A 26,732-nucleotide genomic window follows, 5' to 3' on the forward strand; every position below is an offset into this window, starting at 1 on the left:
TCAAGGTGACAGGCAGGGTTTTCCCCAAAGTGAGAACAGGCTGCAAAAAAAGCACAGTCACAACTTCATGGTTGGGCACAGATGTCTTCAGGAGGAGGATGAGTGCTCCCAAATCATCGAGGCTGCTGGCGTTTTCTTCTTTAGCATCCAGTGTTTTCCCATCTTGAGGCTCCCTCATATTTCCTCATGGTGGATCTCCAACCTTTTCTTCACAAGAAAGGGCCTGAGACCTCAGCAGCCTCCCGAGCAAAGGCGTTGCAAGCTGCCCCCAGCACCCCAAGGTCCATGCCCACCGTCAGAGCCCTGCATCTCGCAGAGGGCTACGCTGGTGCCGCAGGAGGAGCGGCGAGCGTTTCCTCCACCAGCTTCACCCAACCACACCACCTCTGCCCATAAAAGCTTCCCTCCTTCTCCATCCCTTGCTCACTTAGCCCTTGACACCAGCCATGGAGAACAATGGAGGTTACATTGTCATGACCAAACTGAAGGTGAAGGACCCCAACCTGACGCCCAAGCCGATGGACCCAGGTACCAGGGATCTTCTTGGCCAAAATGGCCAAGAGAAAAAGCCATGGGCAGTAGCAATTTTTGCTATTTGCTTTCTCTTTCTTTCCTCAGGCTTTCCCTCAGTCAGCATCGCTGCCAAGGTGAGAAAAAACATGGGAAATTTCAATGAGGGGCTTGGGGGGGCAGAATTTTGTCCATCCATTTCATGCTTCAGCCTCTGGGCACCTCCAGGTTCATCTCCCTAAACGATGGCTGGTCTGGCATTACCTCTTGCCTACCCTGGAAACCAACACAAAGAAATTTAATTCCTATGCAATCCTTACTCCTTTTTTTTCCTGCTCCTTTTTTTTTTTTTTTCTTTTTTGGCCAATACCAAGACACTGCAACTCTTATTATTGCTTTTTTTATTTTTGCCTGTCTGGGGTAAGATTTAACATTGCGCTGCTGGTACCACCGGTTCTTCCATCGCTCAGCACTGCTAATTTCTCCATAAAGTCTTCCAAAGTGCTGTGTTGTTTTTTTTTTCCCCAGGCACATCCCCATCGCCAATGTCGTTACAAAGCAGCGGTGCTGCTGTTGCTGAGCCTCCTCCTGGCCTCTCCTTTTCTCTGCTGAAAACTCACATCGGGCAGCAAAGAGCTTAGTATCTGAGGAAAAGGCTGTCTTTGGATTGCTTGTATTATGGATAAGCCTCAATAAAAGTTGGGTGATTTGGATTATTTTTGTAACTGGAGCATTAAGAAGCGGTGCTTCTATTTCAAGTTAAAGCATTTATGGCTCTGATAATAAATTCTAATTCTCAGATACTTATACAGGGTGCGTTACTTTCCTTTTTCCTAAGAAAAACAGCTGAATATGAGGTTGCCTCATCCCAGCCCGAACAAAGGAGGAAGACCATTTCTGGTTGCCTTTTTACTTTTCCCTTGGTATTTCATGCAAAAATCTCACAGCTTGCTCGAAGGGTTGCAAGCAATGCCAAAATTTGGGAATTGGAAGTACCAAGCTGCCCCCCACACACCCCAAACTTGCACTCCTGCAGCCATACAGACACAAAACTTGAAGGCATCCACGGGAAGTTCTCACCCACGATCAGCGGGGAGCCCTGAAAGGGCATCGCCCCAATTTCCCCCCCAAACCAGCTGCTCTCCAGCCAAGAAAATAATTGCGATAATCAGATTTCAACACGCAGCCTCTGGCAGATCTAAAAGCAAATACGGAACAGAGGTTTCTCTTTTTCTCTCGTTATTGGGAAGTTAAAGCAAACGATTCCCTCAGATGGGGAATTGTGAATGGTTTTTTTCTCACCAGTTTATGGTACAGAAATGAGTCGCCTAAATCCCATTGGACTTACCCGGCCCTGGGCATCTCGTTTGGGTTGTGCCCCCACCTCCTGGTCGACTGCTCAAATTCAACGGTTTCTCCTGGAAACTTGGGGTTGGAAAGGCAATTTGGGAGAAATCGCTGCCTTTTTGAGATTTCTCAAACGATGGGCTACCCATCTTTGCACTTACCTGTTTTTGAGCAGTTTCCAGCAGCCGTCTTCATCCCCAGCTTGGGTTCGTTTCCTTTGAATTTGGGGTTTTATGCTGAAAGCTGAAAACCGTGGGCAGCTCCAGGGTGATGCATCCCCCTCGTAAGCGCCTAAAGCAGGGGATCAACCAAGAGATCCACCTCTTAATGAGCCCGATCCCACCCTGAAAGCAAAACCCTGCTTAGGAAGGTATGTGACACCTCGTCCTTTATTTTTGGGGGGAGCATCACCGCTCTTTTTGTCACCCCCTTTCCTGAAGGGGATTTTAAATGCAGCATTTTGAGCATTTGCAGGAGCACAGGCCCCCAATCTCCCGCAAATTTACCTCTAGAAAGACCAAAGCCGACTGTGATTTTTGTAGCTGCAATTCAACAGGTTTTGTGTTTCCCGCATCACCAGCTCTGCCTTTCTCATCTCTCTGCAGTGGGACGGGAGCAGCGCTAAGACTCAAAGAGCTGCTAGAAAACACCCCCAAAATTAACTGGCACCCTGCAAGCTGCAAGCACATCGCATCCTTGCTCTTTGCTGCTGGTTAAAAGCAGGTAGGAAAGAGGAAAAAAAATAAAATATATTAGTCCATGCCAGCAACAGCACTGCTCTGGCACTGGGAGGAGGAGGCTGCTTTCCCCAATGGGAGGAGACCTTCAGGCACCTTCCTTTCTCACCCCAAGCTGCTCCACACCTTGAAAAAGCAATTTTGCTTTTGGAAACAGTTGTTTGTGGGCTGCTGCAACAGGCAGAAGGGCAGAGCAAAGAGAGACAGGGCAGAATAACGAGCTTGAGGTTTTAGCTGTGTCTCCAGACACAGAAACCACCACCACTGCTGGTCTCTGAGCTCACCTTTGCTCCAAGGGGTGGAAAAACCCCCCTCTGGCATCCTGAACCTTAATGTCACAAGAGCAGGGACCAGCCATGGCACCGACCATCATCTACGCCGAGCTAAATATGCCACAGCGCTCAGCTCCCGGCGGCTGCAGGAAGCTTCCCGGTAAGTGAATTTGCTCGGTGCCCTTGCACAGCAGGCGTTGGGCTCCTCTCCTCCTGACTTCATGGGATTTCTGCTCAGTGAGGGATGGGGTTTGGCGGAGCTGATGTCCTTGATGCTGCCGGACCCGTACCCTGCAGAAAAGCACAAGGAGGAAAGGGTTTCTCATGCCTTTTCCATCTTTCCTGAGCTAATGGTGGCCAAAACCCAACGCTTCGCTCTTGAGCGGGTTCGCCACCCATCTCCAGCCTAGAGCAGAGCGATGGCACAAGCAGATGTCTTTTCCATAACCCAATTTTCTTGGAAAAGGAGGAAAATACAACCAACCCCAAGGACGCTGCTACCTCTACATGCAGGGCTTCATGTGCTCGTCTTTTTTTTTCTTTTTTTTTTTTTTTTGGAGCTCAGCAAGGCTGAGCAGGAGCCGTGCAGTGACCGGCAACCTCTCCCCATCACTTCGAGCATCCCAAGGGCTTTCCTTTGGGGCCTTCCCTTCCCCAGGGCACCCCTGCGTGCAGCACGGGGAGGAGAAGAGCTGAGCTCTCAGCTCCGAGGCTTTGCAAGTTGGCTCGCTGCAGTTTTTCCGGTCAAGCAGGCAAGGAAGCTTGTGTGTTTTCTCAGCTCCGTTGCTTCTACAGACACTTGCAAGGTTTTTCTCGCTGAGCAGAGCGACACGGGGGGACGTCTGCTGAAACCAAGGGTATTAAAAACAGGGCAAAGACCACAGAAGAGCTGCTTCCTCCCTTGCTACCAGTACGGCTCCTGCTGCAGGTCCTTGGTGGTACTGGGTGCTGCTGGGAGCTGGATGGGTCGGCACTGCGGTCCTGGTGGGTGTCATGCTATGGCTGCTGCAGCAAAATGGTAAGTGGCAGGGTCTGCCATCCAAAATGATGAAAATCTCCCCAAACCTTCCCCATCCCAGCCCCCGCCTGGGCTGGAACGGGCTGCTCCTGTATTGCTAGCAGGGAGCAACTCCTGGGCCACTCCTGTCCCGGGCAGCAGCTCTCCCCGATGGGCAGGAGGGGCAGAGCTGCCAGCACACCCCAGTTGATGTTTTGGGGGCCTGATACAGGTCCCTTTCTCCACCCTGATGCTGGTTGCAAAGACCCCAGGGGTCTCCCCCAAAGAATCCTGTCCCCGGGCAGCACCTGGCTCCATCCCCAGCGGTTGCATCCTCCAGCCCCGACAGCAGCACGATGCTGCGGGTCCAATCCATCCTCATTTCAGGTGGAAACGGCTCCATCCTGAGCCAGGCAAAAGAGGTCCCGGCCAGCACATGCTCCTGGGAAAGCTGCCTGACCAACACCAGCCAATTCGACATCCCCGAGTTCAAATGTTCCCTGAATTGTTTCCGGCTGCAGCTGAGACAGCGGCTGTGTGAGCAAGGAAACCACCACGCAGCAGGTACCGTGGCTCAGCATCACCCACAGCTTCAGGGCTCTGGATGGAACCCCCACCTTGTCAGGGGTGCGGGAGGTTGTTGTTCCCCTCTCCCATGTGGAAAGGGGACAACAAAGCCAGGAACATCAGGAAAACACCCCAAGACCCCCCCAATCCTCCCAACTGCTGTTCCCATCCACATCGCCCTCTCCCTGCACCACCCCATGCCCTCACCACCTTCCTCAGCTGCTCCTCTTGCTTTGCCCCCCCAAACCGGGGGAGCCTTTCCCAGCATGGGCACAGACCACATTTCCCAAAAATGCACCTGTGGGACCTCAAACAGCAGGAAAAGCCTCGAGCATCCCAGGGGGGTTGCAAGAACCTGGTGCCCCCCAGCTCTACCCCTCGCCCCACGGCGGCCAGGGGGCCAGGGACCACTCACACTCATCTCTGCCGCAGGCGCCCCGGCTTGCTGGCTCTGTCCCGTGGGCTGGCAACCATTCGCAGCCAAGTGCTACTGGGTTTCTGCAAAAACCAAAACCTGGGAGGCGGCAGTGGAGAACTGCTCGCACCAGCGATCTCAGCTGGCCGTGCTGAAGAGCGAGGAGGAGATGGTAAGTAACTGCGTGGGAAAGGCTCGAGCGTTGCCTCTGCCTTTGGCTGCTTCTCTTTTTTTTTTTTTTTTTTAAGCTTTGCTTTGTACAAAACGCTACACAACCTCCAGACCGTGGCTGACCTTTCCTTCCTGGCTTGCAAAGCACCCAAGCCCATGCTGCCAGGCAGGATTTCAGGGGGGAAAATAAACCCAACTCAAAAACCAGAAATAACAGTTCAGAGGAGATAAAAGGAGAAGGGCAAAACCACGCTGCCCCATATATAAGCTTCCGTGCTCCTCTATCATCCCAAAAACGCTGCTCCCCTGCCCATCACCTCCAGAGCACTCTCCCACCCCTTCCAAAGCACCCACTGACCTCTCCAGCCCCCAGCCTGGAACTGGCACGCACCAAGCTCATCCCAGACCAGATCCCCATGGGCAGGATCAGGTCTGCACCCCACGCGATCAGCTCTAAGACTCCATCCCTCCTCTCCCAGGCTTTCATCAAGGAAATGATCCAAAACACCTCTGCAGCCTGGATGGGGCTGAGCACCAACCAGACAGGAGGGAAAACGTGGATGTGGCAGGATGGATCCCCTTTACAGAAAGACTCGTGAGTGCCTCCCACCGCTCCGGTTCATGAGTGGTTTGCAATGACCACATCCCAGGGGAAATACTTCCCAGCCCAATGCTCGCCACAGACCTGGCTGCTCCCCAACGACTCCCCAAAATCCCTCTGGAGCTGGCAGCAATGCTCACAGGAGCAAATTAAATCAGAGTGACACACGTCCGGTCTCTGCAGCCCGGCTGCTAAACAGGAAGAAGAGAGGAAAAAGCAATTAAACCCTTATTCCTATTTTACACCTAAACGCAAAGCATAAAGGCAGGGAAATGTCAACCCGTTAAAAAGCAAAAAGATTGCCCCAGTGGAAAGATTCTTCACGCAGGGGTGCTGTTGTAGCCACCGTGACCTCAGCATACAGAGAAAAGGCAGTTTTTAATAGAGCTAATATTTATTAGACCAAGTAGTTACACACAGGGGGGGCTGGGAAGGAGAAACAAGTGTTTGGGGAGCACAGGCTGGAAAAACAAGAGGCAGATGGGTGGTACATTCCCGTGCTCGCAGCCGAGCTGACAACAGCTCACGGTTCAAGGTTTTGGGGGGAAAAAACACCCTAATGAGATAAATATTGTTGCTGGAAACACGCATGACGCCACGCTGATTGCCATCGCGGTGTTCTCTAGGTCTCTGGTGCAGGGTCCCATGGGGAGGGATGCTTGTGCTGCGATTCGGAACGGTCAGCTGCTTGCCCACAGCTGTGGCACCCCATTACATTGGATTTGCCAGAAAGAAGCCACCGAGATTTAAACCGGAGGAAACGACACGAGGAATAACGGGACAGACTCGACGCCAGACAATTCACCGGGATGCCAAAACACATCCCAGAGCAGCGGTTCGGTGGCTCCTTGCCGAGGCTGGGTTTCTCCCAAGCGCTGGCCAGGGGACACACCGAAGTAACTCTGCTTTGCTTCTGCTCTTTGTATTTCTGCCCTCCCCTCCAGCTCTTCCAAATCCACAAAAAACAACAAAGGCACCAAAATCAGCAGGACTGAGCTTCGCAGTGCGGCAGCTGCTGCCCAAGCAGGGAGTTTTCCAAGAGTCTTAAACATTCCCAAGTCTCTGTGCAAGTGCAAAAGCTGGAAAGGCACTAGTGGTCGGATTAAAGGAAGGATCCTTTGGTCACAGCTCTGTGTCAGCGTCATGACGAGTTTCTACTTTTGTAAGCTGAAATAAATCTATACCATTGGGAGAATCATATATATCCTCTTGGGAGACTCACTATTGTCTTGTGTGGGGTTAACAGCAGCTTGTGTTTGATCTCCTCTACCAAGAGGGGGAATCTGAGGTGAAATTCAGAAGGAATTCAGAATCCTTCAGAATCCTGCTGGGGTGCTTTTGCAGGTGGCTGCAGACAGAGTATTTCATCTGGGAGCACCAGTCGCTGCTGATCCCTTCCACGTTGACATAGGCACATTGTCCGTTGCCCCGGACTTCAAACCTGCACCAAACAGCAAAAGAAAAACTCAAAAGGAAGCAAACGGATTGCTGCCAGCCTCAAATCAGTGTCTGAGCATCTCCCAAAGGCGTTAACAGCGCTGCAAGGAGCAGGGACCACCCTTCCCAGGAAACAACCCGCCCCACGCAGAACAGAAACTGCCTCCCGCTCCTCAGAGGGAATATTTTCAGTTGCTTGGTCCCGAGGGGGTTCATCCAGGGTCAGCATCTGCATCACACAAATCCACGGACCACAGTCCATGTGCTTTAGCTCAAGCAAGGACAGGCAGGGGTGCTTAATTGCTCCCACCTCATTAAATTTATTTTTTTTATTTATACGTGTGCCTTCTTGCACTCAGTCCCTGATCCATCTCAGCCTAGGACACGGGTACGTTCTCCAGAATACAACAGGACGTACAGGTTGTTGAGGAGAGACCCATTGAACCATTTCCAAGGTCCAGTGTTTTCCCTTTGCAGACCAAACCAGAAGTCCCTGTTAGCCGCATAGCGCAAGAGGAAATCCTAGAGGGGGAAAAAAGAATAAGTGAGCTTGATCTGTATCTTCAAGCTACACCCTCCAGAGGAATCCCAAATCTGCTTCCCAAAAAGCCATCGACACACCAGTTCCTCAGGGATTTCTCATTTACCAGGTCCCCCCTGGAGTCGATGGTGGCCAAATGGGCTCCGAGAGAAAGGCAAAAGATCTGACTCCTGTTCCAGTCTGCTTCGGCCTCCACGAAGTAAAAACACTTGTCCCCATACCCGATCTCTTCTCCCAGGCAGCTAAGGACGGGAGAGGGGCAGGACGGACAGGACGGGCATTTCTTAGCTGGAAATAAGCAGAACATGTCCTGGTGACTTACACCTGTGGGTTTTCTCCAGGGAAGGAGAAGACTTCGATGGTGGGCACCTCCATCCTCAGCCACTTACCTGCCAGTGCGATGATGGTGAGGAGCAACGCTGCTATGACCACGGTGACTGCGATGGGGACCTTTTTATCCTTAATGCACTTGAGGCTAAAACCTGGGGACAGATGGTGTGGGAGAGGTGCAGCCGGCAAACCCGTGGCACAAAGAGCACCCCAAGCTCTTGTATTCCCCCCGTGGGTGCCTTCGACACCTTTAAATACAGCCACAGAGCGCGTGGGGGGGCCACAGGCTCAGTTCTGGGGGTGCGTCCCAGTGCTTTCAGCAGCCTCTGCGGTTTTTTAGGGCTGCCTGACCTCATTGCATCCTCTCCATCCCCCCTCAACCACAAGAGACAGGCACCATCCCCCAGACTGCAGCTTGCAAACAGCTTTGCCTTTCTCACATCCTCCTCCCCCTCATGCCAGCTACTGTAATTAAATTTGAGCTGCCTGTATCATGTTAAGCCCAGCCACAAACTCCAAAACAACATCCCAAAAACAAGACCGGTGCTTACTCGTCCCTTCCTCTGTTCTCTGCTGCGATGACATCATTACAGCAGTCACATCTTCGCCTGTGCAAAAGCAAGAAGCCCATGCAAATGAAGCGACTGACTGCTAATGCTGCCAAGTTAAGCAGCAGGAAAGACCTGACCTTGAGTATTTGTCTGAGACACTCAAGGTAAACAAAGGTGTTTCCTCTTTTCTGATTTATATTCGTGGCAGGAAAGGAAACATGATTTCAAAAAGGAACAAAAAACAAACCCAAACTAGAAATTGCTTTGTTTTTCCAAGCCAGCCTTGATTTTACTGGCTTCTGCCAGCTCCGTTTGGCCTGGTCTCAATCACTTCCCCATTTCTTCAACTACAGGGTGTTTTCAGCTCCAGTCCCCGCTCCAGGACCCCACGTGGTGCTGGATGGCTCCATCTGAGCCACGTCCCCCAGCCCAAAACACAGAAACCACCCCCTGATCTCCCCATTAGATGCAGGGCAGCTCTTAAAAGCCTCGAGGAGAGGGGACGGTGCTTATGTACCTGCATCAGGAACAGCTTCTGCCATGCCTGGTGCCGCGGTGGGGACAGAGGAACCCTCGGGGACGAGCACGTCCCTCAGCTCCACCAGCAACGAAGCGAGGAGGGTCAAAACCACAAATCAGCCAGGTCCTTCTCCATCCCCGGGGCTTTACCAGGATGCTCCTGCGGTCACTAAAAGACAAAAAGCTCACAAATTGCCCCAAAACAGTGCTGCTCGTCACAGCACTTTTTTTTTCTAAATCTCTTGCTTTCCTCAAAGCTCCTTTTTGCGGAGAACAACGCTTTAGCTAATAAAGACGACATGGGAAACGTGCAACTTTGCCCTATGCGCTGAAGCAGCAAAGAACAGCGGTTCAAAGAAAAGATATGCACAGAACAGGCTTTGCATGTTTCAATAGCTCGTAAATAACACTTGACAGGCCGCATCCGCCGCATCCGGGAGATAAGGAACTGAGAGGAGATAGCCAGGTGCCTGCCAGGAGGAAGAGAAAAACAAGTAGCAGATCGTGCAGGGAACACGAATCGGGTGATGACTGGGGAATAAAAGAGCCTCCCTTTTTAACAAGAAATACTATATAATCGGGAAATTCTGTAATAAACTTGATTCTGTACTTGCACCCTATGGAGTCCGTGCCTGTCATACACCACCACGCTTTTCACCTTTTTTCAAGTCCCAGCTTGCATTCGCTCAGAATCATTGCTTCTCCAAACCTCCCACAACAGCATATTTTTCTACGTTGTTCTTGCCAACTGTTTTTTCCAAATTATTTTAGGTTTTGACCTTTCCCCAGACATGGCCTCTTCCCGAAGCCCATGTGTGGTGGGTTGACCCTGACTGGAGGCCAGGTGCCCACCAGAGCCGCTCTCTCACTCCCCCCATTCACCAAACAGGGGAGAAAAGGCATAACGAAATGCTTGTAGGTCGAGATAAGGACAGGGAGAGATCACTCACTAATTGTTGTCACGAGCAAAACAGACCGAACTTAGAGAGGGAATTCATCTAATTTATTACTAGGCAAAACAGAGTAGAGGAATGAGAAATAAAATCAACTCTTAAAACACCTCCCCCCACCCCTCCCATCTTCCCGGGCTCAACTTCACTCCCGGCTTCAACCTTCCCCCCCTCAGCGGCACAGGGGGACGGGGAGTGGGGGTTACAGTCAGTTCATCTCATGGTGTTTCTGCCGCTTCTTCATCCTCAGGGGGAGGACTCCTCTCATCGTTCCCCTGCTCCAGCATGGAGTCCCTCTCACGGGGTGCAGACCTTCAGGAGCAAACTGCTCCAGTGTGGGGTCCCCCACGGGGTCACAAGTCCTGCCAGCAAACCTGCCCTGGCGTGGGCTCCTCTCTCCACGGGTCCACCGGTCCGGCCTGGAACTTGCTCCAGCGTGGGCTTCCCACGGGCCGCAGCCTCCTTCAGGTGCCTCCACCTGCTCCGGCGTGGGGTCCTCCACGGGCTGCAGGTGGAATCTCTACACCCCCTCATCCGTCCTCCATGGGCTGCAGGGGGACAGCCTGCTTCACCATGGCCTTCACCACGGGCTGCAGGGGGATCTCTGCTCCGGCGCCTGGAGCCCCTCCTGCCCCTCCATCTGCACTGACCTTGGTGTCTGCAGAGTTTCTTACATCTTCTCACTCCTCTCTCCGGCTGCAAAAGCTCTCTCTCCAAGTGTTTTTCTTCTTCTTAAATATGTTATCACAGAGGCGCTGATGGGCTTGGCCTTGGCCAGCGGCGGGCCCGTCTTGGAGCCGGCTGGCATTGGCTCTGTCAGACACAGGGGGAGCTTCTAGCAGCTTCTCACAGAAGCCACCCCTGTAGCCCCCCCGCCACCAAAACCCTGCCATGCAAACCCAACACACCATGGCAAAACTTTAACAGATTCACATTTTTTTCTCAGAGAAGCAAAACCACTCCCACGGAAGCTATACATAAAATATTCACATTTATATGAAAAACCTCAAAGAAACAGAACGAGAATCCACCAATACAAAACAGAAAAATCTGCAGGTGTTGTTGTCAACAAGCCCTTCATGTCACCGACAGCTGCAGCTCCTCTAACAAAGACCTTAAATATTTAATAAAAATATATAGACAACCTGACATCAGACGAGCAGCCGTTTTTTCCATTAATATCAGCACTCTAAATACAAATTTCATTTTGCATTTCGGACCTTCCTCAATTTGCAACAAATATTTTCCAGGTAAGGAAAACCTTTGTGTGTTCACAAAGGTAACAATCAAATTTTTTTTTTTTTTCCTCCCCAAACACTTTATTTTGAATAGGGTTTAAGTGATGTAGCATTTTGCTACTGTCCCCAACACCCATCCATGACCCAAAACCAAATTATTCCTGCCCCAGGCTGCAGCTTGCTGTATTTTGGAGTAAAACAGCAGGTGATGCAGAAAGAAGGGAAAAAACCCAACCCAAACCAAGCGGGGATCGACAGAGAAAGCTGATCATCAGAAAATACTCCCAAATACACTGGACTCGTGGGAAACAAAGGACTTTTGTGTCCCAAAAAGCGGCTCAATATTACAGGCGAACATTGTTCTAGTTCATGGCCTTGGTAGGGGGAAACATTGCTGCCTGGTGAAGCAATGTCTTTGCAAATGGCACACGGACGTAAATCAAAGGCATTTTTGTGTAGGAGCGAGGAATTTGTGCAAACGGGTCCAAACTCAGGGAAACTGCTGAACTGCAGCTTCTGGGAGCTGCTGGGAGAGAACAGATAAGCTCCCACTAAGCAAACAACTTCTGTGTGTTTTCCCTCCGTGGCAGAAGAAAAACTGCAGATTTCCCCCCTCCATGCCCACAGCCTCCATCCAGATGAGGGATTTAAACACACACAGGGATGGTCTCTGCTTCAGAACCCCAAATTTATCCCCTGTTTGTATTACTGGAGCAAGAATCCAGCCAATTGGAAAGAACCAGAAGCATCTAATACCTAATACCAAGAAGCTGTCAAACCCTACCCCTTCTACATACTTTCCCCAGTAAACCACTCCTCTGACCAGCCTTAGGAACCTCCTTAACACTGTTCCTGAACCATTCTGGGTTTTTTGTTTTTTTTTTTAAGTTAATCTCGCAGCCTCCTCCATCCCCAAAACCCAGATGGGGAGATGAGGGAGCGGCTGCATCCCAAACCCCGGCCAGGCTCTGCCAGGAAATGCAGAATCGGAGCAGAGCTACAACCCGCTGGTGTTTACAAGACACCCCCAGGTTGGATTCTTTTGGGGTACAGCAGGAGCGAGTCATGAAGCCATTGCTTAGATATGATCAGCATCAAGAGCGGTTTCTCTGCTCCATCTTTACAGCTAGCGTGATCGTTAGCGACCTGGAAAGCTCGTTTGTTTTTTCCATGCTGTAATACACCACACTAGGAGATGAGGCCAGGTAAAGGCATGAGCTCGAGCAGCACTAACAGTTTCAGCAAGTCATTGTACGGTTTCCCCGCTCAAGAATTCCCCTCTCGCTTGGATTGAGCACAGCGATCTCTGGAATCGAGAATTAAGCTCAAGTCCAAACTCACTTCACCCAGGTCCAGCCCAAACCTCCCACCGCATGACGCTCTCCCACCCCCTTTCCGTGAAGCTTTCACCCCAGCTCGTGCCTCGTAACTCACCGCTTGGTCCAAGGGAGAGGCAGTGGGTGCAAACACCTGGAAGCCCACCAATTCCAGCTCTCCCGGCTCCGTTACCGACCGGCTCAAGACTTTTCAGCCCACGCTGAGCTGTGCCATTGCCGGGGTGGTGGGTGAAGGCAGGTTGGCATCCTTGGATTGTCCTGCCCAGGGTGTCCTCAGGGTGGTGATGGGCTGAGAGTCTCTTGTCCCCTACAGAGAAATACAGATGGGACATAAAAGCTTTCTACACATTCGCCAGCTTAAAAAAAATAAATAGTTGGCAAGGGCAGATCAGTAGGTGAGCCTTCCGCACTGCCTCGGAGCAGTCACGCATGAAAATAAAAAAAAAGGAAGCGCTCCACACCCAGCACTCTCAAAACATGGTTTTAGCTGAAAAACTAATTATTCACTGCTGCTGACCTTTCTCTACTCCCTCCAGCGCCAGCCAGGACAGCGGGGCAATGGAAACCCCTTCAGCCTTTGTGCTTCTGTGTGTGTCCTGCCAGATGGCGAAGGAGGGCAGAGACAGGGCACATGTCGTCCCCGTCCCCCAACTTCCAACTTGTTTACATCATCCTAAACAACTCCCATCCGCTCATGCTCATTTTTGGATTAAACCAGCTGCTTCAGTAAATTCCACTGAGGAAAAAACCAACAAAAACCGGGGGGCGGGGATGATATCAGCTCCAGACAATCCTCCCAAGAGCATCAGCTGATGCTGGCCATTGTCAGCAACTCACCCGCCAGCGTGAGGATGGTTTTTATGTGACGAATCCCATCTGCCTTCCCCGCAAAAAAACCACTCCCTGTCCAGGGCCTCTTTGCTCTAGAAAGATTCAATTCCTTTTAGAGGGTAAGTGTTTAAAAAAACCCCAAGCACTGGTCCAAAGCTACTGCAATCCATCTCAGCCAGCGCTGGGTGACAGATGCAGCAGACAAAACTATTTCTGGGCTTCATGACCAGAGAGTGATGCCAGATTTTCAGCCCCGGCCACATCATAATTGCAGAGACACTGGTAGGAAGGAGCAAGCAAAGCTGGGGAACAGCAGAAGCGATGTTTTGTACCTGATGGAAGATGTTGGCTTCTCTCCCCTATGGCAGCAAACTACCGTTTTCAGAGCAGCTGGGGAGAGGAAGCGTCCAAGGCAAGGGGAAGAGCTCGGGGACGCGCGCATGTCTGCGCAGAAGCGTGCTTGCTCGTGCAAAGCTGCGCACGGGGGCTCTCGGGCTTCCCCTAATCCTGATCCCCCCCCCAGAAGGTGCTGCTGCAGGAGCCCCAGAAGCAGCTGTGGGTGGTAGGGAGAAACCCAACCTGGGTGGTGGGTGAAGAAACCTCACTGCATCCGGCTGCAAAACGGGCTCAGCTGGCACAAGGGGACGGGACTGTTCCCCCCAGAGCTGCTTGCGCACGTTGTACAAAGCAGCCCCTGCCCTGGCAGCGCCTGCAGCCTTTCAAAAACCACCGACGTTGTTGCTGGTTTTGTTCATGACAAGGGGCCAGCTCCCTGCCGGGAGAACCACGAGCAGCTGCTCCCCAAAAGGGCCTCGGGGGGAGGAAACCACCAACTCCCACAGAAAAGGGGTTGGGGGGAACTGGGCGGGGGGCGTTGACACAAACACCGTACAACTCTGGGTACCCCTACGGGGGTACGGGCTGGGCCTCTTGGGCAGCCGCAGGGCCAGGCAGGGCCGGGCCAGGCTCCGCAGCGCCCCTCCTGTCCTAGAGAGAAATGAAACCCAGCCGCAGCTGCGGGGGAACAGGCTCCTTCCGACCCACGGCCCTGAGGGGACAGCAGGGGACCAGAGACAGCCGCTCTGGGAAATGGCGGACACGGGGAGCGCCGAGGGGACGAAGAGCCCGCCAAGCTCCCCTCACCACGGCTGCTCCCCGCTCTCTCGTTCTCTCGCTCTCTCTTTCTCCCCTACCTCTGCTGCCGCCGCCTCAGCCAGCTCCAAACACCGAGTGGCACAGAGAGAAACGAGAACAGCTCCGCCCACTGCTCCGACCAATCAGCGCTCAGGTAGGAGAGAGTGGCGGGAGAGACAGCCAATACGAAGCGCAGGGCTGCGTCTCGATCTGCTCCTTTGCTAAGGAAAACTTCCGCCGCGTGACCCCTCTCAGCGGGGACACGGCGAGGTTTGTTCACTCTCCGTCCCGGTCGGGTTCGTCCCCAACGCCCACGGCTGCTTCCAGCTGCTCTGGGGCTCCTGCAGCAGCACCCGCTCCAGGGGGAGAGCAGCTTGTCCTGGGGACCCCCGAGCTGGACGCGGCACTGCGGGGGGGTCTCCCCAGAGCGGAGCAGAGGGGCAGAATCCCCCCCTCGACCCGCTGCTGGACACGCAGCCCGGCACACGGCTGGCTTTGCGGGCCGACATCCGCAGTAAAATCCCGCCGCAGCGCCTGCTGTGAGTTAGTACGTGTTAACGAGGGGACTGCACGTTTATACCCGCTGGTGTTTACAAGACGCCCCCAGGTTGGATTCTTTTGGGGTACAGCAGGAGCGAGTCATGAAGCCATTGCTTAGATATGATCAGCATCAAGAGCGGTTTCTCTGCTCCATCTTTACAGCTAGCGTGATCGTTAGCGACCTGGAAAGCTCGTTTGTTTTTTCCATGCTGTAATACACCACACTAGGAGATGAGGCCAGGTAAAGGCATGAGCTCGAGCAGCACTAACAGTTTCAGCAAGTCATTGTACGGTTTCCCCGCTCAAGAATTCCCCTCTCGCTTGGATTGAGCACAGCGATCTCTGGAATCGAGAATTAAGCTCAAGTCCAAACTCACTTCACCCAGGTCCAGCCCAAACCTCCCACCGCATGACGCTCTCCCACCCCCTTTCCGTGAAGCTTTCACCCCGGCTTGTGCTTCATGGTGGGTGAAGAATCCTCACCGCATCCCCTGCGAAGGCAGCGATGGCACAGCGACGCGGAAGGGCGGGCGTCAGGGCTGCCGCAAATGGCCCCTTCCCAGTGCTCCCAGTCCATCCATCCTCACGCGTCCCAGTTCAGACAGCTGTGTTCACGCAGCGAGGACGGGAGGCGGCGCAATGCCACGGGGCAGTCCCACCGAGCTTCCACGCTTGCTCTGAGCTGGGGAAACCCTGGTTTTGGAGGTTACGCTGTAGGGAAAGGCTCTCGGCTCTTCCGCCATCACCACCATGTGGCAGCCGTGGCTTAGACTTGCACCCGTCCCCGTGTCCCCTGTCCCCACCTCCGCTCAGCTCAGTAGGGTCCGGCTGTTTGCCCTCCTTGGATTCTGGACCGAGTACTGCCTTGTGGCGAGCTCGCTTGCTAGGGGTTTAGTTTGGGGTTGCTTTTTTTAATCCCCTGCCCTCTTTTTTTCCTTTTTAACCCTAACGCTCTCACCGCTGCACTTCCTCTCTGCCTTTGCAATGCTGCCACAAGCATCCCTCTCCTCTGCCGTCTGTCAGTCCCTTCCGGGTACGGGCCACCTCCTGGGTTACTTGTGCTGTGCCTGGGGTGAAAGCACAACCTGAGGATGAGGACGGTCCAGGAGGAAGATTGAAGGGGACGCTGGCACGGGTAGAAATCCCAAAGGCACCTCCCCAGGGGGTCGGAGGGGGGCCCTGGTGTGTGCCCTGGAGCCCTGGAAGGGTGAGGCAGGTCCAGGGGTAAGTGCTGGTGGGCAGAAAGGGACGGGCACAAGGGCGGGAAGTTTATCTGGTACAGAAGGATGCACTTTCCAGCCTCCCCCGTTAACAAACTTGCTTGAAAACACCACACAACAGAGCCCAGCTAATGTCATTATTAATTTGCGCATTATTAATCTGGTCGTTGCACAACAGCTCCCGTATTCCCCCACCGAGGGCCTGATCGTGGCCCGTCCCCGAGCGTCTCTCCCGGCCACAGACCAGCTTGTGGCCCCCCCGGCTCAGAGCTGGGTGGCTTCTTTCTGGCAGATCCACTCCGATTCTAAGGTGCAGTTTTCGGAGACGATCCTGTCCCCCCTCAGCACCCCGCACCTTCTGCCTTCATCCCAGGGGCTCAACGGGAACCTGCGGGTGCAGGAGGGAGCCCACGTCACAGCACCAGGGTCCCTCGGGTGACGGTGGAGGTGCCCACCCCAACACCCATCCCTCCCCAAAACACTCACTCACCGGCTCTGGTCCAGGCGGGAGCCGTTCAGCCAGGTCCAGCCCTTCCCGGCGGAGGGGATGGAGAGGCCGATCCAGAAGTAGCGTTTGGGTTTCTGCAGGATTTTGTTTAGGAAAGCCTGGAGCGGGGCAGAGGGCAGGCGGTGATGCCAGCGTGCCATCCCCAAACCCGCTCCAGCCCGTCCCCGCACAGCCCCCGTCCCAGGAACGAGCCCCACCGATGTCCCCCACCCTCTGACGCTGGCAAAGGCGCCCTGGATGCTCAGGCACAGGGCTGGGTGCTGAGCCCAGATTTCTGGGCGAGCCCTGAACCCTTCTTCAGGTGCCACCGGCCCCTCGGGTGCAGCCCTGGGACCCGTCCCACGGCCCCGATGCCATCGGTCCCTTTACCAGCTCTTCCTGGTCCCCCGGCATCACCAGCTCGGCCCCCCGATTCCTGCAGTCGTCCTGGCTCTTGCTCCACGACTTGATCATGTCGGTAACCCAGTAACACTTGCTCCCGTGCAGCATCCAGCCCGTGGGGCAGAGCTTGCACCCCTCACCCTCTGAAAGACAGTCAGGGCCATGTTCAGCCATCAAGAAGCCACCTTGTCCCCTGCCCATCCAAAAAGGACAAGTGTTTAAGTCCTGTTTGCTCCCCAGGAACACGGGGACGCCCTCAACTTCGCTTGGTTCTCCAGTCTGGGGGTGCTCAAAGTTGCTGGGAAACCTGACGGCCAGGGCAGTTACCTTGCAACTGTGACAAGCAGAGACTTTTCCTCAGCTCCAAGCAGCCTTTCTCCAGGGTGGTGTTGCCATCTCCTACGTTCCCGCTCACGTTTCTGTGGCTTCCTGAGTTCCCCAACTGCTGGTGGAAAACTGAAACTGCAAGGGAAGGATGGAGCAGGGGAGGGGGACTGGGCCCCAGATCCACCCTGCAACAGGGACAGCAGATCCCTACAAAGCCACCGTGCCTCGGCTCGCAGCTTGCGCCCAAAATTGCTCCCACATCCTGAAAGCATCAGCCGCGTTTTCCATGTCTTGGCCCCATGGAGGGCACGGTGCTCAGGGAAGCTCGAGCCTGATCCCTCTGCTCCTTCCTCCATACCCCTGTGCCAAAACCCTGGCAGATCCATCCCCAGAGTTCAAATTCACCTGCAGCACAAGATCCATCAGATCTCCTCACCAAGATCCATCAGTCTCCCACCTGCTTGGCATGGTCTGGGGGTGCTGTGGGTCAGGGCGGCGTGAGATACCACCAGCAACATCACCCCAGGCACAAGACTAATTTCAGCAGAGCTCTGCATCACCCTGAGCTCAGCCACAGGGTGTCAAATTGTAACTCTACCACAGCTGAGAAGTTTCCAGTGGTTTCCCCTCATTGACTACCAAAATAGCCAAGTCTCCTCCACCTATCAGCGCTAAGAAATTCTGACCAAAACCCACTTCCCCACACCTTGCACTGAGGTGCAGCAGCCAATGCAGATCATAAAAAAGCAGATTTGCTGCCTACACAAGCACCCCCAGTGCAGGGACCCCCTCCCTGCTTTGGACTGTCCTTCGGCTGTCCCCGTGCCAGCACACAGAGCTACTCACGCCAACGTCCCATCGCTAACACCGCCACTCCGAGGAGGAGGTTTCCGAGACAGCTGGCCCAGAGAGCAGTTCGGTACCGCTGGGGACAGCCCGATCCTGCGAGGGAAAGAGTTGTCAGGAGAAAAACCTCTGCCCCACTCACACAGCAGGCAAGCCAGATCTGCAGTGCAGATTTGGGCTATTTTCTCCCCAAAACCCCTCAGTGGTGGTTCTGCTGGTTGTTCAAAAGCTTTCTTCGATCATCCGCGATTCACCGCTGCCGCCCTCCTGTGTTTCACACTGATCCCACTGGGACTGGGGCAAAGTTACTCGTGATGAGGTTTTACCCAGACATCCAAGACTCCAAGAATCGGGAGTTGCCTGGATGTTATAAAGCCATTATACATTAACTGCTGAACCTGGATGGACCGAGCTCTCCAAGCAGACTTCATCTGAGCAGGGTCGGACAGCCCCATCCTGCTCAAGGAAGCCTGGAGGTAGACTCCTCGCTGCAGAGCTTGAGGCTGGGCGAAGCCCATCTCTCCTCGGCTCTTGTTCCATGAGAAGGAGGCAGGACGATGCTCCTGGACAAAGCCAGAGCTCACCTTGCCCAGCAAAGGGATTAAGGTTCATTATCCACCTAGGAACAAAACAGCTAAGGAAGAATATCTGGTTCCACCTTCGTATCAGCAGGAGCTGGGTTTTGCCCAGCTCTTTGAGATCAAAAGGGATGTGCTTGGTGGAAATCATGAATGCTTGCAAAAAAGAGGGTGCAGCGTGTTGACTGAAGAGGTCCTCACCAGGCAGAGGTCCCTTCCAGAGGAGGGATGAACAGGAATTGAACCTTTTGATGGTGGTTTTTTGATTGTTGGGTTTTTTTTCCCATAAGCTAGACACCAAAACTAGAGTCAGCAGGAAAAGAGCATGAAATGCCACAATAAGGCAGAGGAAGAAGGAAACGAGATGTGAAACACCACAGCAAGCGCAGGAAAGATGGACCAGGAGTATGGAGATGTGGATCAGGCTATCTAAAGATGTCAGCTGCCCTTAAGCATCACAGGTCCCGGGCTCACACTGAAACGGTGACCCTGGTTCAAAGAAACCCTCCAGCCCTTTCAAGACAAAAGTACCAAAGGGATCCCAACCAGCGGAGGAGATCCCTTAGCACAGCACCGCAGCCACGGGCCCCTTCCCCTCCCTGCACCACCCGGAGGGTGGGAGTCTCCCAACACAACCCCAGCCCCAAAAAACAAGGAAAACAACTCCCCAAAACCCACGATGCACTTACTGTCGGGCTGAGGAAGTGAATGCTGTTCCCTGCAGCGTTTTGCGGGACCAACATCCAGGTCAGCATAAATAATTTCCCCAGCCATAGCAGGAGAGGTGAGAGGACCACCTCGCTCGAACGGTGGCAACCCAGCAGTCAGTAAATCTGATTTCTCTGAGGTTTTTCACTCCTCCAGCTCAGCTTTGCAAGCTCCTGTCCAAGTGAGAGGTCTGCGAGGAGAAGCGCGAGCCTCCGAACGCTCGGCATGCAGAGTAAGATTGCAAAATAGAGCGTTCGACGTGCCGGCCAGCCCAAAAGTGAAACTTGACGTAGCTTCTGCTGAATTAAGCCAGGGAAAATGAGCTCACATCAAGGGAAGAAACATCTGATAGTAGCAAGAAGCCTTTTCTACTCAAAGCTGAGCCATATTCTTCTAAGGTACTAAAGTCTCCCAAACAAGACACTTTTAACTCTGCGATCTCCCAGAATATTCCTAGTAGGATCGTCAGAGTTGTGATTCTTAGCAAATAAAACAAAACCAGGTCCTTTCCACCCTTACCTCCTCCCTTCAGGCACTTGGAAGGTGTTTTCCAGCCTTGGTCACTGCCACTCCCCACCCAAACCTATTCCAGCATCGCCACCTGCTCCCTGTTACCAATTTCTCTGTAAGCCCAGTGTTTTTTCAGCCCAGGTTTGGAGCACACCACTGTTTCTCTGCTCTGTGGAGCAAGCAAGTGCCAAAAAGCCTGGGAGTCTCTTTGGACACAAAGGGTTAGAAATGAGCCCTTTGAGGGGAAAGGACGGAAAATGTTCCAAACAACTCAAGAAATCTATTTGGTCTTCCTTCACTCCTTCTCTTCAAGAAGTCACTTCCAAGAGACACTCAGATTGTCCCTTTGGAAACCGGGATGCGACTAAACTAATTGGAGGGCAGGAAAGGTGGGAAAGGAAACACAACCCCAAAGTTATAGAAAACAGAGCTACAAAGGCACCGGGTGACATTTAGTGGTTGGTTTGGCAGACCTGCTCATCTCTTTCTGCACGCGGGCTGAAAAACCCCAGAAAAGGATCTTCCAACCCCAGCGAGGCAAGAGCCAGCCTGCCAGAAGAGCAGGCAGATGCTTCTGGACCTACTGACCCATCCAAACATCAGGTATTTATTCCCATCTAGGAGAAAGGGGTTTCTCTAGAGAGCAAAACCACTCCAGACTTGCAATGTGAGCCTCGTTAACCTGGTTTTTTGTTGTTTTTTTTTTTTTTTTTTTTTAAATTTTGCAGCTAGGAACAGCCACCCCAGCACACTGCTGAGCAGGGTTCCTCTTTGTGACAGCAACAGCAGCAGGAAGGAGCTCAGGGAAGGGGGATGTTCAGCTATGCTGGCTGCTCTAAAGGGACCAGTTTAACCCACTGCCTCCAGTGCAGGTTGAACTGCAGGCCATGCTGGCAGGAGCCCTGTGGTGTGTGGGGGGAGGAAAAAAAAAGAAAAATAGAGTCAGGTGGGGGAAATGTGAGCTAAACCAATGTGCAAGCATTGCTGCAAAAGCAGCCAGGTGAGAGCTGCCCACACCAGCCATCACCATGCTCAAAGCAGCTCAGTGCAGACCCTATTTCCACAGCCACCCCCATCATGCTGCAAACAAACATTGCTCAGAGCCCTTTTTCCTTCCTTTGAAGAGCTCTGAGGCCCTATCAGGTAAATTTTGCCCTGTCCCTTATGAGAAAGGGGGTGGCTGGGGTTAACAGCATGAAAACGGAAATGTGGCGATGAGAAGGGCAGCCTGTGATGGCTGCCGCATCATCCACCGAGGTAATTCTAGAGGCGCTGCAGCCAAAAAGCCTGAGTGACCTTGCCCCAGTGGGGGGAAAAAAAAAAAGGCACCTCAAAAATGGGGATGTGCTCCTGCATTTCCCACTCCTCACTCACCACAGCCTGCGCCTGCTCTAACGCGGGGGATTATGGCTCTTCTAGCTGCACTGTCATCCTTGACAGAGGCAAAGGCGGAGAGGAAGCGTAGCGGTGCGAGAGCTAAGTTAGGTAAAGGAGAAAAAAACAAGAAAGGAATTAGGAAGAAACCAGGGGGAGGGAGAGAAGAGCCTGTCCCCATGGCAGAAACCTCCACAAACAGGGTTCCCCAGCTCAGAAAGGGCGAGCCAAAGGAACCCGAGGTGGCAGTGCCCCAACAAACAGCACTCCTCACCCATCCTCGCTGCCATCTGAACCCCAAACTGGGTCCCCAACGCCCACAGCTGCTTCCAGCTGCTGCTGGGGCTCCTGCAGCAGCACCTGCTCCAGGGGGGGCAGGATTTGGGGGGCCCTGAGAGACCCCGTAGGCAGGAAAGCAAGGTGGGACGGGCAGGGAGGGTGCCTTTCAGCAGAGCACAGCCCGGGGGCAGCCCCAGGACTCGCCTGGGCATCGGGCAGAGCCAGCGCTGCTCCAAAAGCCAGGATGGAAATTGCACCCAGGGGCGAGGAGGGGAAGGGACAGGGCTGCCTTCAACAGGCACCTTCGGGAACAGAAGGGACACTCCTGGGAATTTACAATGGTTTAATGCACAGCAGAGTACTAAAATAGGAGTAACAGCACAGCTGACACACCAGAGCCGCCCAGCTCTGTGCCAGGGAACTCCGCAGAGCTCTGCGCCCATCTCCTCTGGCAGCAGCTGCTCGAGCTCTGTCCCTACCGCACAAAAGCGGGTGTGACTGAATCGCACGAGAAGAAAGAGTTCTGGGGTGGTCACACAAGGAGAAAAACCACTTGTTCCGTGCTTGAGGTCCCAGCCCAGCCAGGCACACGTCAGCTTCCACGATGTCTCCTCTTCCTGCAGGTTCAGCTCCCTGAGACCTGGCAGCGAGTTGTTACCGAGACCAGGAGCACCCCGAACCAGCAGCTGAGGCAAGAACATCCCTACGCCCTCTCACTGCCAACCAGTGTCCAGCCTCCAAACTGTAAACGTCGAGCCCCTGCTCCCAGGCCAAAGGTGCCAGCCCCAAAAGGGCTGCCTGGACTGAAACCTCCCTCAGCGGCCCTCGCACACCCCTGCTCACGTCGGGGCTCTGTGCTTGCCTCCCCACCTGGCCAGTCCCTGCCTGCGCTGGCGGACGAGGTGAAGCTGTGAGTGCTCAGCACGGAGAAGGTCCTCTCTCTGTCACCTCTGAGCATAGTGCTTGCTGCACATATATGGCCGTTGCTGTGAGCAGCTTGTACTCACTAAAGCATTGTCATTCAAATACAGACACGCTCCTTGGCCCCGCACCAGGATCCTGCAACAGGAAGCAATGACACCGCTGGTACCGCTGGGATAATGTTTGTCCCTTGCAGGCACCGGGAGGGGACAAGGGCTGCCTGCAAGGGACAGTCCCAGCAGACACGTCCCACCAGGCCCCTGCCCGTCCCACTGCAGGACCGTCTACACACGGGACTCACGTCTGGGTGAAGCTGCTGCCATCCACCCACTCCAGGCGTTCGCCCTGTCTCCGCAGCCCAAGCCAGAAATCATCTTTGCCTTTGAGGCGCGAGAGAAACTCCTGGGTAGGAAAGAGAGAAGCCAACACTCAGGAGCTGCTGCTGGCCCCACGCCACTCACTGTCCCGGCCCCACGCAGGTCCCTGCCAGCCTGGCAGGCAGCCCCAGCCCTGCACCACCACCACCACCACTGCCCCTGGGATGGCAGCAGCTCCCTCCCAACGGCTGCTCCAACAGACTCCAGCGCTTCTGAACGAGCTCACCAGCCCCGGGCTCCACACCCAGGGTCTGCACCCAACCCAGGAACCCCCCTTCCTTCACACCCCCACCCTGCAGCCACAACAGCCCCCCACTCACCATTTCCCACTCCCTCTGGAGCACAGCCAGCGAGGCCCCGTGTGAGGAGCACCGCTCCTGGCTCCACACCCAGCTCCCCTCCTCCGTCGAGAGGTAGTAGCAGACGTCGCGGTACCCAACCCAGTTGTCAGGACAACCCAGCACCGGAGCTAGATGACCTTCACGTCTGCCTGCTGTGGAGGGAAGAGGAGAAGGGAAGAAGGTCAGAGGATTCCCCTCCACAGGGAGCAGGGGACACAGCTGCGTGGGGCAGGGAAGGAGGCAGCCCCGGGCTCCCCCCACAGGGATCCCCAATTTGCTGCCAGGGAACGAGAGGGAGCAGGCACACGGTTCTGTGCCCAGGGGCAGGACGGAGGCAGCCGCTCCTCCCTTACCCGACTGTACAGCAAGAGCAATGGCCAAAGCCAGGATCACAGCCACGAGCACAGCCACGAGCACAGCCACCACCAGGCCATACGCTGGAGGGAGAGCGCAGCACCTGCCTGCAGGAGGAAAAAGCCACTCGCAGTGAGGACGGCGCTGTCCCAGAGCAGGCACGGCCCTCGCATCCCTGCCGTCCCCAACACGAGCTGCCCAGGGAACGCAGGAGGGAACCCCAGGGGACAGCCTGCAGCAGGAGAGCTGCCAGACAGATGGAGATGTGTGTGTGTGGGGGGGGGGGCTGCTACAGACCACCCGATGGGAACTGAGCACAAGACCAGGCCTTTCCCAGACAGCTGGAAGAAGCCTCACACTTGCCAGCCCCAGGCCTCCTGGGGTGACACCACCACCGAGACATTGTGCCCTCCCTACAGCCCACAGCGGTGGCCCTGCACTCACCCAGAGCTCTTCTGTGTGTCCTTTTGCCTCTATGCCCAGGCACCTCTGGGTGGGGGGATGCCCCTTCATCCTGGGGACCCAGGGGGTTCTCCACATCCTCATCATTGGGGCAGATTCTGTTCCCCTCCCTTTGTCCCAAGGGAAACCGAGATGTGGTATCACCTTGCTCGCAACAAGCAGTGTCTTGCTCCCAGGACATAATACCGGTGGCAAAGGCTGTTTCGAGGCAGGCTGGGATGCAGCTTTACCACCACAGCTGTTGTTGTCCTGTTGGGAAGTTGCAGAGCACATGGCACTGATGCAGCAGATCAGGGACGCTTAATTCTGTGGCCTGACAGCTGTCAGCACTTGGTTTGAAACACCAGCACAGTCCTGCCCTGTCCCTGCTCCCCCCTGACACTGCAGCCTGTCCCCAGCACGCAGCATCACCGAGCTCAGGGACCGACCCTCGGTCCCCGGCAGAGCCAGCACCCTGCCCAGCACCCTGCCCACACCGGCCGCAAGGCACTCGCTGGCTGGGGGCACCCCCCTGCCCACCCCTCAGCCCCCCCCCGCTCCACCACAAATGCCAACGCCTGCAAACTGCCAGCTGCTGGCACAGAAAGCTGCAAAACGGGCTCAGCTGGCACAAGGGGACGGGACTGTTCCCCCCAGAGCTGCTTGCGCACGTTGTACAAAGCAGCCCCTGCCCTGGCAGCGCCTGCAGCCTTTCAAAAACCACCGACGTTGTTGCTGGTTTTGTTCATGACAAGGGGCCAGCTCCCTGCCGGGAGAACCACGAGCAGCTGCTCCCCAAAAGGGCCTCGGGGGGAGGAAACCACCAACTCCCACAGAAAAGGGGTTGGGGGGAACTGGGCGGGGGGCGTTGACACAAACACCGTACAACTCTGGGTACCCCTACGGGGGTACGGGCTGGGCCTCTTGGGCAGCCGCAGGGCCAGGCAGGGCCGGGCCAGGCTCCGCAGCGCCCCTCCTGTCCTAGAGAGAAATGAAACCCAGCCGCAGCTGCGGGGGAACAGGCTCCTTCCGACCCACGGCCCTGAGGGGACAGCAGGGGACCAGAGACAGCCGCTCTGGGAAATGGCGGACACGGGGAGCGCCGAGGGGACGAAGAGCCCGCCAAGCTCCCCTCACCACGGCTGCTCCCCGCTCTCTCGTTCTCTCGCTCTCTCTTTCTCCCCTACCTCTGCCGCCGCCGCCGCCGCCGCCTCAGCCAGCTCCAAACACCGAGTGGCACAGAGAGAAACGAGAACAGCTCCGCCCACTGCTCCGACCAATCAGCGCTCAGGTAGGAGAGAGTGGCGGGAGAGACAGCCAATACGAAGCGCAGGGCTGCGTCTCGATCTGCTCCTTTGCTAAGGAAAACTTCCGCCGCGTGACCCCTCTCAGCGGGGACACGGCGAGGTTTGTTCACTCTCCGTCCCGGTCGGGTTCGTCCCCAACGCCCACGGCTGCTTCCAGCTGCTCTGGGGCTCCTGCAGCAGCACCCGCTCCAGGGGGAGAGCAGCTTGTCCTGGGGACCCCCGAGCTGGACGCGGCACTGCGGGGGGGTCTCCCCAGAGCGGAGCAGAGGGGCAGAATCCCCCCCTCGACCCGCTGCTGGACACGCAGCCCGGCACACGGCTGGCTTTGCGGGCCGACATCCGCAGTAAAATCCCGCCGCAGCGCCTGCTGTGAGTTAGTACGTGTTAACGAGGGGACTGCACGTTTATACCCGCTGGTGTTTACAAGACGCCCCCAGGTTGGATTCTTTTGGGGTACAGCAGGAGCGAGTCATGAAGCCATTGCTTAGATATGATCAGCATCAAGAGCGGTTTCTCTGCTCCATCTTTACAGCTAGCGTGATCGTTAGCGACCTGGAAAGCTCGTTTGTTTTTTCCATGCTGTAATACACCACACTAGGAGATGAGGCCAGGTAAAGGCATGAGCTCGAGCAGCACTAACAGTTTCAGCAAGTCATTGTACGGTTTCCCCGCTCGAGAATTCCCCTCTCGCTTGGATTGAGCACAGCGATCTCTGGAATCGAGAATTAAGCTCAAGTCCAAACTCACTTCACCCAGGTCCAGCCCAAACCTCCCACCGCATGACGCTCTCCCACCCCCTTTCCGTGAAGCTTTCACCCCGGCTTGTGCTTCATGGTGGGTGAAGAATCCTCACCGCATCCCCTGCGAAGGCAGCGATGGCACAGCGACGCGGAAGGGCGGGCGTCAGGGCTGCCGCAAATGGCCCCTTCCCAGTGCTCCCAGTCCATCCATCCTCACGCGTCCCAGTTCAGACAGCTGTGTTCACGCAGCGAGGACGGGAGGCGGCGCAATGCCACGGGGCAGTCCCACCGAGCTTCCACGCTTGCTCTGAGCTGGGGAAACCCTGGTTTTGGAGGTTACGCTGTAGGGAAAGGCTCTTGGCTCTTCCGCCATCACCACCATGTGGCAGCCGTGGCTTAGACTTGCACCCGTCCCCGTGTCCCCTGTCCCCACCTCCGCTCAGCTCAGTAGGGTCCGGCTGTTTGCCCTCCTTGGATTCTGGACCGAGTACTGCC

At 55.0% G+C, this 26,732-nt stretch overlaps 3 protein-coding genes across 11 annotated transcripts; 1 reads left to right on the plus strand and 2 right to left on the minus strand.

The window, feature by feature from the left end:
• The first annotated feature begins 1,583 nt into the window (after positions 1-1,583).
• LOC129198348 (killer cell lectin-like receptor subfamily F member 1) lies at positions 1,584-5,884 on the plus strand. 3 transcript variants are annotated; one of them, XM_054807583.1, is made up of 5 exons: positions 1,584-3,026; positions 3,795-3,884; positions 4,251-4,427; positions 4,863-5,017; positions 5,496-5,884. In XM_054807583.1, exons 1-5 carry the CDS (start codon positions 2,927-2,929, stop codon positions 5,613-5,615), a joined length of 642 nt encoding a protein of 213 aa, XP_054663558.1. In that variant the 5' UTR covers positions 1,584-2,926; the 3' UTR covers positions 5,616-5,884. The 3 variants fall into 3 exon arrangements, with proteins under 3 accessions (XP_054663558.1, XP_054663557.1, XP_054663556.1); XM_054807582.1 differs by having other exon boundaries at positions 1,584-2,580; positions 4,251-5,017; XM_054807581.1 differs by having other exon boundaries at positions 1,584-3,884; positions 4,129-5,017.
• A 108-nt stretch (positions 5,885-5,992) lies between these two features.
• On the minus strand, positions 5,993-26,165 carry LOC129198362 (C-type lectin domain family 2 member B-like). Of its 7 annotated transcripts, none has more exons than XM_054807623.1 (10): positions 13,358-13,675; positions 13,038-13,256; positions 12,618-12,827; positions 10,066-10,758; positions 8,994-9,164; positions 8,477-8,533; positions 7,985-8,077; positions 7,676-7,883; positions 7,473-7,576; positions 5,993-7,058 (listed from the first exon to the last, which is right to left on the minus strand). In XM_054807623.1, the coding sequence occupies exons 5-10, from the start codon at positions 9,016-9,018 to the stop codon at positions 6,982-6,984; spliced, it is 564 nt and encodes a 187-aa protein (XP_054663598.1). In that variant the 5' UTR covers positions 9,019-9,164; positions 10,066-10,758; positions 12,618-12,827; positions 13,038-13,256; positions 13,358-13,675; the 3' UTR covers positions 5,993-6,981. The 7 variants fall into 7 exon arrangements, with proteins under 7 accessions (XP_054663598.1, XP_054663592.1, XP_054663596.1 ...); XM_054807617.1 differs by having other exon boundaries at positions 7,702-7,883; positions 13,358-13,673; XM_054807621.1 differs by having other exon boundaries at positions 7,702-7,883; positions 10,596-10,758; positions 13,358-13,671.
• LOC129198357 (killer cell lectin-like receptor subfamily B member 1A) lies at positions 15,835-20,782 on the minus strand. The gene is made up of 6 exons (XM_054807609.1): positions 19,575-20,782; positions 18,308-18,403; positions 17,462-17,596; positions 17,123-17,277; positions 16,736-16,851; positions 15,835-16,633 (listed from the first exon to the last, which is right to left on the minus strand). The coding sequence occupies exons 1-6, from the start codon at positions 19,657-19,659 to the stop codon at positions 16,510-16,512; spliced, it is 711 nt and encodes a 236-aa protein (XP_054663584.1). The 5' UTR covers positions 19,660-20,782; the 3' UTR covers positions 15,835-16,509.
• Positions 26,166-26,732: the final 567 nt, after the last annotated feature.

This window comes from Grus americana, chromosome 32, assembly GCF_028858705.1.
Source record: "Grus americana isolate bGruAme1 chromosome 32, bGruAme1.mat, whole genome shotgun sequence".
NCBI lineage: Eukaryota > Metazoa > Chordata > Aves > Gruiformes > Gruidae > Grus > Grus americana.

Bases quoted from the DNA above. Each gene is read 5' to 3' on its own strand.
- LOC129198362 (XM_054807616.1), bottom strand. From the start codon at position 24,392: ATGTCCTGGGAGCAAGACACTGCTTGTTGCGAGCAAGGTGATACCACA. The intron at 23,857-24,193 runs GTGAGTGCAGGG...TTCCTCCTGCAG, and splicing joins GACACACAGAAGAGCTCTGG to GCAGGTGCTGCGCTCTCCCT. The intron at 23,080-23,374 runs GTGAGTGGGGGG...TTTCCTACCCAG, and splicing joins TCCAGAGGGAGTGGGAAATG to GAGTTTCTCTCGCGCCTCAA.
- LOC129198348 (XM_054807581.1), top strand. From the start codon at position 4,220: ATGCTGCGGGTCCAATCCATCCTCATTTCAGGTGGAAACGGCTCCATC. The intron at 5,018-5,495 runs GTAAGTAACTGC...CTCCTCTCCCAG, and splicing joins TGAAGAGCGAGGAGGAGATG to GCTTTCATCAAGGAAATGAT.
- LOC129198357 (XM_054807609.1), bottom strand. From the start codon at position 19,659: ATGGCTGGGGAAATTATTTATGCTGACCTGGATGTTGGTCCCGCAAAA. The intron at 17,278-17,461 runs GTAACTGCCCTG...ACTGTCTTTCAG, and splicing joins CTGCTTGTCACAGTTGCAAG to AGGGTGAGGGGTGCAAGCTC. The intron at 16,634-16,735 runs GTGAGTGAGTGT...CTGCACCCGCAG, and splicing joins TCCCGCCTGGACCAGAGCCG to GTTCCCGTTGAGCCCCTGGG.